Source organism: Pundamilia nyererei, unplaced genomic scaffold (assembly GCF_000239375.1).
Source record: "Pundamilia nyererei isolate P.nyererei 1_Seehausen unplaced genomic scaffold, PunNye1.0 scaffold00298, whole genome shotgun sequence".
Classification (NCBI taxonomy): domain Eukaryota; kingdom Metazoa; phylum Chordata; class Actinopteri; order Cichliformes; family Cichlidae; genus Pundamilia; species Pundamilia nyererei.
The window spans coordinates 573,265-582,636 of record NW_005187699.1 but is presented as its reverse complement, the minus strand read 5'-3'; the positions used below and the strand labels follow the sequence as shown (position 1 = coordinate 582,636).

The 9,372-nt window shown below is 41.9% G+C and overlaps 1 protein-coding gene across 7 annotated transcripts in view; it reads left to right on the top strand.

Annotated features, from left to right (window-relative positions):
* The window catches only part of clcn3 (chloride channel 3), a 40,988-nt gene that overhangs the window by 14,443 nt on the left and 17,173 nt on the right, over positions 1 to 9,372 (top strand). For 2 of the 7 annotated variants that reach the window (XM_005751082.2, XM_005751086.2), the window contains exon 1: positions 4,644 to 5,051. The exons of 4 other annotated variants lie outside the window; for them this stretch is intronic. In XM_005751082.2, coding sequence (XP_005751139.1) covers positions 4,964 to 5,051 — 88 coding nt within the window. In that variant the 5' untranslated portion in view covers positions 4,644 to 4,963. Of the gene's footprint in view, positions 1 to 1,974; positions 2,194 to 4,643; positions 5,052 to 9,372 lie in introns of those variants that run through there. One more of the 7 variants, XM_005751085.2, reaches the window with a different exon arrangement.

The window sequence follows — 9,372 nt, the reverse complement described above, 5'->3', positions numbered from 1 at the left end:
TTGAAGGTGGTGATGGCTCTATGGAGGGGGGAGAGGTGGGGGAATGAGTGTCCAGTGTCAGGATTTCTTCAGTCATTGGGACTGAAAATCATGTTTATATACAGTTTTGAAAGACTGCACATGGGAGAAGTTTGCCTGCAGGGCTTTTTGTAAAAAAACAAAAACAGAAAGGCAAATTAATGTGTTACCTAAAGACCTATTTTAAAGCAAATCCCCTTCTAAAAATAAATGTGTAGATTACACCCATCCATAGGGGCTAGAGCTTATCTGAGCTGTCCGGTCGGGATTCTGTCGCAGGGCCAGCACTGAGTGATGCACAAGCATTTATAGTTACCAGCTGGAGAGAACCAATACAGGCACAGGAAGAAGATGTGAACCCAGCCAGTGGATTTAAACTGAGGAACTTGTTCCTGTGAGCAGTGATAGTGCTAACCACTGTGCTGCACCATGCAGTTCATTTTCTGCCTAAAACGAAATAGTGATTGATAACTGCTTTTCTTACAGCATTTTTAAAAAATTGTTATTAAATAGTCTTTGTTTTATCTTAAAGTAATGTTGGCAAATTTAGGGGGTTGGTTTTGCTCCTTAGCAAAGTCAAGCTCTGAAAGCGACCTCTAGAACACAGCTCGATCCTTTTTTCTTTGTAACTTAAACACACTGCTGCACGTTCCCGGGTAGACCCTGGTCAGTTCTGTGTGTGGCTTATTTAGCCAAAGTCACAAATACATAACAGTGGCTATACTGACCACACCGTTTACAGTTTAACTGCTGTTTATGTGCACTGCCACCATCTTGGATTGTTAAGCTGGGGTCAGTGGGGTTGCTTTGACGTTCCGAGTTGGAAATCTGACTTGAGGGCATGTTCCAGCCGTAAATTTCCACTTCAAAAGAAACCATCTTTATATGGAGCACACCCCTTCCACTTCAACATGAGCTACACCTTAGTGTTTCTCACTGAGCCGCAAAGCTGTGACATCACAATGTTGTGATTGGACAGTTGCAGTGATGGCGCTGGAACAGCAACACTGTATATATTGTTAGAAAACTACGAACACAGTGACATCGGATACACAATTACAGCACTGATGTTAGTTTTTGCTCTGATTTAGCATTTTGACATGTTAGCTTATTAGTATAAAATTCTGAACATGTTTTATAGATATTAGTATATTAGTGTTCGTAAAATAGCCCATCCAATATTTTTGACACAGGTACTAGGTAGTATTATAGTTCCTTAAATGTCATATAGTACATTTTATAGTAATTGTTTGGTATTGCTTGGTGTATACCAATCCAGGGTATACACCAACCATGGAGCTGGATCATTGAAGTCACTGAAATTCATCCTGTGTGGAAATATTGAGGATGGCTTTGAGAGTTGTCGTCTTTGTCTCGTCTCTTTATGTGCAGAGAGTAGCAGAGGGTGTGTTTCAGGTACTGAGTGTTTATATAAGAGGGTTTGGCTTAAAGTTCCGTGTCTTCAGGTTCTGTTGATGTACTCTGAACGTGGTGAAAAGGTGAAAGCATAAATTAACCTTAAGCTGTCACCTTTTGTGTTCTCACTGCTGCTACAAACAGAAAACTGTGAGAGAAAACACTAATTATACACTAATGACACAGTCAGACAGAGAAACCCTTTTCTTTCTTTAAGAAATCTTTAATAACTAACAGTAATTAACAGCTAATGACTGGCTTCCTTTCCACATTGATATTTTGGACCATATTGTAATGCAGCACATTACTACAGGCCTGAGCTCTACCTACCTGACTCGTCATTCATGCTTTGTGTGTGATAGACGTGGAACAGCATTCCCATGAACCAGTCTTGGTGCGAGCGAAGGAAATCTCTGGATGAATGCCTTTCCTTGAAGTTGGTGTGCTGCCCGTGTCTGCTTCGCTGTGCTATTTTTACGTGAGGGGTGGGTTCATAGAAAACCCTGTAAAGCCCTCCTCTGAGCTTAGACTGCAGTGTGACCAAGGAGCCGGATCACTCGGTAGTCCCATGGAGTGTTGGAGTGAGACTTGTTGCACTGGACTTTTACTGGAACACATTTTATGGAAACCTGAGAGACTTGTTGTGGTTTTGCTGCTTTGAAGTGCTGACAAGGGCTTTTTTTAAAGGAGGGAGGTGACAAACTATGGCTGATATCACCTGTGCCACTGCTGAGCAGCGATAACGCGGCGTGACAAAAGGTAAGGGGGCGTGAAGGTAAAAGGATTTCAATTTGTGAAATCCTAGAATAACACATGTTAAGCCTGAAACCACAAAAGAGGGAACTGAGTCTGGTTTTGGTTTCATATAATAACACGTGATTACACTGAGTTTACAAAACATCTTTGAAACATAGGGACTGATTCTTTTTGGATTTTACCCGTGACATTGTTTTCAGTTATTTTGGAGATGTTTAACCAGTAATGTTGAGTCATAGTGCCTAAGTTCTGGGATGTCCAGATAATATCTCGGGTGATTTTTGTTTTTGTTTGTTTTGGTCTGTGTCTGCTGTTCTGACGTGGTTGACACTTTGTTTTTGGTTTTTATTCAGGATTCAGTTTCTTTTGCAACCCTCATAAATGTTTCATTTTCTTCTTGGATGCTAAAGGCAAGACAACACATCAGTGCCCAACTACTACATTCTGCTGTCTTTCTTTCCATGGACTGACAGAGATTTCAGATAAAAACTGGTGTGGAAAGTTTTCTTTATCATTTTAAGATGTAAGTAGAGGTGTACTGTGCTGGCTGAGGCTCTAGTCTTTTCAAAATGCTTTTTATTGGCTTTTATTGGCATTCTTCATGTGTAGTGCGTCTTCAAGTGAGGTTTTACAACTTCACAGTGTCACGGACAGCAAATATTGATGCACTTCAGAAATGAATCAGTCTGTTGTGGAGTAAGATTTCAACGTGGATGTTAGTGACTCAAACTAAACAGCAACATATTAATGACTAACCTTGTGCTGTGGGTGAGCTCAACTCTTGGCTAAACATGAATGTTTACTGAGAACAGTCTAACCCACATCCTACATCCTTCCTGTGCTAATGTGTTTTACATTGGTGTAACCATAGCTCTACTGCTGGTCACAAGGCAGCAGATATGCGCTAACTAGCTCAATTTCACTAGCCTTCAAAAATGTTGCTAGCATTTACTTTTCTGTCTTTGTTTACGTCCACTGTTTAATGTGTCACAGTGCTTGTTTGCCTTTGGGATTTGAAGGAGCTTTGCACTGAAGGTTTTGTCCTCGCTGTTGAGGGTTCAATTCCCCGCCTGGCCATTTGCATGTCATCCCTTGACCTCTATACTGTTACATATATGGTCATTATGTGGGTTTTTTGGCCGTTTTAGTCCTCCCTGCGGAGACTAGGCAGATCTAATGGGGATTTGATTTTCCTGAAATAACGCACATCAGTCTTAAACGGGAATGGGAAAAAGTAATCCCGTTACTTTACTGATGACTTATTTTCAAAAGTAATTAATTACTTAGTTACTTAGTTACTTTTTAAAAAACACAATTTACAACCTGAATAGGTGATAAAGCGATAGAGCTTTCAGCCCAATTCTACTTTTTCTGCATAATCCATCATACAAAATGTAATCAAATGGAAAAGTCCCTTTTTTTTTAACTTGTTTTATTTATTTTAACCTTTTAACTTTATGCATCAAGCAAAAAATTAATTATATGCAACATTCTCTGACTGGAAGAAATTTGTTTAACAACATCAGCCCCTCTGATGACATGGTCCAAAAAATAAATAAACTGTGGCCACAAAATACTACTTCGTGGGCACGAAATGGGTATAACGTGCGCACGAAATGCTAATTTGTGGGCACGAAACACTTGACCGATAACCGCGATCCTTCCCAGGCCCTTGCAGTTGGTTGACAATAAAATCTATTATTTAGGTAGCAATTACGTCTGTAAAGCAACTTGGCTCTCAATATCCTGTTTAAATGTCTCTCCGTAATAATGGTTCCTTGCATTGCAGGCTTTTTAAAATGCATTTGTAGCTCATTCCCAGCCTAAAATAAAACTCAATCATACCGTCTCTGTCCATGGTGTATAGGTTTAGCCTATGCCTATGGTTCTATGCAACTGTGATGTGCGCACGTCATCTATTTCGTTGCCACAAATGCGTAATTCGTTGCCACGTTATACCCAATTCGTGCACACAAATTAGCATTTCGTGCGCACGTTATACTATTTCGAGGGCACGAAGTAGTATTTTGTGGCCACAATTTATTTGTTTTTCGTTACAAGTAACGCGTTACTGCCCAAACTATTAAAAAAATTTATATTAGTCCGACTTTATGTTTTTTTTTTTATCATTAATTGATTTAATTAACTACCATATGATACAAAGAAAAGCAAGAAACATTCACAGTTGGACATTTTGGCTCAGAAAAATTAATTAATCGTAAATCTCTGGTCAAATTTGTTGCTAGTTAGCTATTTTGTCTTTTTTAAAGCATGGTGTATGTGTTTCACTCCATACGGCTCTGTAAAAACTTTCTTTTATCCTCCTTACTGCAGTGCTTAGAGTGGAATTTTCCGTTTTGGAGCTCACCAACTCCACCGCTTGTAAAACACACGCACACCCCTGTGACCCGACACTATGGTTTCTTCCGTAAGAGGCACGGCTCACTGATCTCCCTTAGCAACTAAAGCGGGTAGGGCCGACCGGCCTGTGATCGTCTTTCCCTGTGTATGATGACATCATCAACTCTAGCAGTCAGCTGCTGCAGTGAGGAGCGAGCGAGGAGGAAAAGGAAGGGAGGGAGGACTGTGCGCGCTCTCTAACACACACAGGCACGTTTTTCCGCTCAAACAGACACGCGCGCTCTCTCTCTCACACAGCCCCATTTGTCCTCCTCTGGTAAACATGGCAGCGGGAGCAGCGAATGGCACACGCAGCGAGCATAGCGTAATGAAACTGAGCACGGTTTAGTTTAGCCTCATCTAGACTGTCAACATGGAGGAGGAGGACGCGGCGGCCGATCCCTATTTGCCTTACGACGGGGGAGGTGACACCATCCCCCTGCAGGAGATCCCTAGAAGAGGTAACGACACGTCTCCCTCTCTCCCCCCCTCCCTCTTGATTCCCTCCTTTTATAACGCTGCTGCGATAACATAGGTCGACCTCCTTCTGCTTGTACACTTGAGTGCATGTATCCATATGGCAGGTGGAGCAAACGACTGCCTCCTCTGCTTTATGGACCACAAGCTGCCATTGCCACAGTTAACAAGCTACCTAGCCGGCACATTCCTGCTCTGGCCTCTCCTGCTGATGATTAACCAGCAGTGTGTGCACGTCAGCCAAAGATAATGAGATAAACACAGGGTGGATTTGGTGTGAAGACTCGAGCTCGGGCCTGAGAACATCACGGGCATCCATTTTAATTTGTGCACAGACGTTCTGCAGAAACTGCTGGTTGTGCACATGTAAGCTGGATGTTTGTACATCTGCGCTGCTGTGCGTCTTTGCACCTCTCACAGTCTTTCCTGCAGTGAGTGTGAGGACACCTGTTGGCAAGATACAGGATGTCAACTCACATCAATCTATCTTTTTTTTTTGACATGTTCTCTGCTCTAATCTTTATCTTTCCTCTGTGGCGTTCAGGGAGTCAGGAGTTGGTTCCTTTTGGCCTTGTTAGATTTTTTATGGTGAGCGAGCAGGGACAAAACACTTAAGCTTAGTAGGCAAGCCCTACTCCCAGCATTCACGCTTCAGTCGGCAAATGTCTTCTGTTTTCATCAGTTTAATATTGTTACTCTGGAATTTCTAGCAATTTTACGGTCAAAAGCACACTAGCTGTACTGCTGAAAAGTTTGAATTAAAGGTGAAAGTGGACACGGTGCAGTGCGCAGAGTACAGGCACTGCAAAACAAACTTATAGTAAGTCGATCGTCTTGTGGTCGTTGACCTGAAACACTGTGGCCTTGTCTCAGCTTGGTGAGCAGCACGTAAACACAACCTTTTGGACTTTGATCCATTTTTCTGTCCGCCTGGTTCATGGTACTCCAGAGACTCCAGCAGTGTGGACAGCACGCTGCTGTCTGTCCTCGGGCTCTAATGGGATCATTTATGATCACATGATGGCTGAGAAGTCTAACCCTGATGACCCAGCTGCCTTTAAACCCTTCTTTGAATTACTCTACAGTAGTAGAGTAGATCTAATGAAGATTAATACAGCTGTGGTTGTTGGAGTGAAGCATGAAACCTCTAGTCACTTCTCATTTCATTGGTGATGGTTGTACAGGAAGGCTGTGTCTGTTCATTTAGAGAAGTGTGTTCTCCACTGTCAGCAAGACTCCGTGCACACTGACGTGGCGTTCTTCCTCCAATGCAGAACCGCAGCGCCGCGGTGCCAATGCACAGGGGAACATAGCTAAAGCCTTCTTTTTCTTTTCTTTTTTTAATATGCATGTGTATTGTCTGCATGTCTGCTGAACCATCCAAGCACGATGCTGGAAATGTGCGCACATACAATCCCCTCTGGTTTCTGGTTTCCGTGGCGTCACCATCCACACCTGCAGTGGGACTAATGAGTGCCTGAAAGCGCAGCATCATCAGGAGGGGCTCGTCTGGTTTATTCCATCAGTGAAATCTGTTGTTTTGAAACGTTTCCCTTCTTAATTGAGCCACGTTGGTTCTGCAGTGTAGAGCAGCAGTCGTGTCTTTATCCTCCGTCGTATTCATAGGCAGATACTGCTGTGATCAACAAACCAGTCGACAGCAGAAAATATTAAAGGCAGTTCATCTCTTTCGAAAAGCATTCACTTTTCTCTTTTGTTTTTCTATAAATGTGGGCTTTGTCAAGTTCAAGGATGGGCTGGCACATCTGCAAAAGAGCAATAGCAACACGTGGTGCACTGACGTAAACATGGAGGCCAGTGTAGTCAGCATTTATGGTGTCGGTTATGTCGATGTGCTGTGGAAACCTGCAAAACCGTGAGCTCCAGGATAAATGGAGCCAACTATGGGCTTCTGTGGCTGCCACTTCTGCATGGAGGGTTAGGGTTGGGACTTAGATGACTACATTGAAACGCAGTTAGGCACAATTTAAGGATGTGATGAAACATTTTTAACCACATCCATGAGCACTTCGCTAGATGACTCTCACGGTAAGATACTAGAGTCCAGGAAGTGACATACAAGTCCCTTTACTTCTGATTTGACTATTTAGATGTGCTGTGTACTTGATACTCGCTTATGAAAATGAGAAGTGAAATGATTAGATTCTAGATTCTGTGTAATATGTGCTGCTCTTCACGTTGTCATGAAAAAGAGTTCAACACACAAATAAATTGGGTCACATTAGGCTGTGGTATGATGAACCTGTTCTAACATTGGACATTTCTCTAACCAAACTGTTTGTGGTCGTGTTCGTGGTTAGCATTTATTAACCAGTTGTCAGCTGTGTGTTGGAGTCTTTTTATTTCCTGTTCAATCAGGCTGTTTTTTTTTTCCACTCCTCTCATGAGTCAGGCTGTGAATCATCTACAGAGATGCCAGGATAATAATTTTGGATAATAACTTTTTCAATTAAGGGGTAACATCAGGGCTAAAGGATTCTGGGAAAATTATTTTTTGTGACAAAATTCTGTTGTTGTTGTTTTTTTACAGTGAGTCAGGTTTCAGTTCAGTATTTACAAGCCATCAACTTTTTAAAAATCTTTTTCAGTCATCCTTGTAACGATTTTTGATACGTTGCTCATACCGAGGCTGCTGGCTGCCTGTGAGCCCTGGATAGCTTTAGCTTTAGCGCCTTTTTCTTTGTAAGCTTCTTTGAAAAGTCCCTGCGTCAGCTGCGTGAGGATGATACAAGTGTCTAAGTAGGGTATCGTTTCATTTTTGAGGTGATCTCCCTCTGATTTACTCTGGCAAAATGGCGTCTTCAATCACAGTGAGGAGCTTCCATGCTAACCACTTGTTAGCATGTGGCTGCGTGACGACTGTTCGCCTGAAACTGACTGCCTCATAATCAAACATACATGAAGCTGGCTGTCTGATCAGTCCGGTCTCTGGCCGGTCCATTGGTGATGCACTGTGTGTTTTCCTCTCTGCCACACATACAACTGAGGATGCAAGAGGCAGGTGAAGATAAACTTAGGATTATACTTAAACTGACATCATTTCATTAAATAAAAACTGCAAACTGTAAAGGCCTTTTTCCAGAGCTTGATCCTTTACGAATCTGAGTTTTAAATTTGAATATGTTGTCTTGATATATTTAATGTCAGCTAAACAGCACATGCTGCAGAGCCCTGTCAGCAGAGGTTGTTATAGCAACAGGATGTCCAACTTGTGGTGTGGAAACAAAGTAAGTAATTGAAATTTGTTCTCAATAAACTAAAACCACCGAAATTATAGAAGGATTTTTGTCACTCTTCTGTAGCTACTATGCAGATGTAACCTTGATTAGTCAAAGGAAACTCGATACATAAACAGAAGGTTTATTTCTACCTTTGTTATTTGTTGAGCCCTTATAGGTGCACCTAGTTTATTGACCTGTCCAAAGCAAACATATGAGGCTTGTGTTGTGCACTGAGTCATCGCCCCATCACTCAGCCAATCCATCTGTAACCGTCACTCTGAAATCCAAATGGAGACGGATACAATCTCTGTAATGCTTCTCCTTATTGCTGCTGACTCCACAGCAGCTGCAGTAGTGTCTTACACAGTCACTACTCCTTACTGTTCACTGGACAGGATAGGCAGCGTCTAATCAGGAGCATTTCATCCCTGCTTCTTCTCCTCCTACATCCTGTCAAACCTCAAAGGGAGCGACATGAGCTAATAAGCAGCTCTTTCAGAATCTCTGTTACGGCCCCGTTCAGGTCTGTGGGAATCGGGCTTTACTCTGGACTAATGTCTCAGAAAGATTTTGACGTTACCCCACTGCAGTAGTAGTTAATGATGTGGCTGTGTAGGAATGCAGAGGAAAGCATGAGGATGTGTTTCATGATCTGTTTTAATGATCCCAACCACTTAAGGTCACAGTGATGAACAAACCTTTGTGTGATAAGCCCCGTTCATTCTTAGTTTCTCAAGATATTAAAAATGTAAAGAGGAGTTTTGTTGTGGTGCCTGGAATTGATGTGTTTCCTGTACTGAAGGTCATGAGAGTTACCCCGTTGTATGTTTTGATTGGTTTGGCACTTATACTGTATTTATACTTCTCTCTGTGTGTGGGTACCATATAATGAAATGCTGTTTCTACTGTAGGCTGTTTCTTTTTATTGAAGGTAAATGTATCTGATATTATATTTGCATATCTTACTAAATACTTAAATAAAACAATTATAATTTGTGTTGTAAACTTCTGACACAGTTATTTAGTTTAGTTTTACTCTTTGTCTCAGGGACTGTGTGCAAAA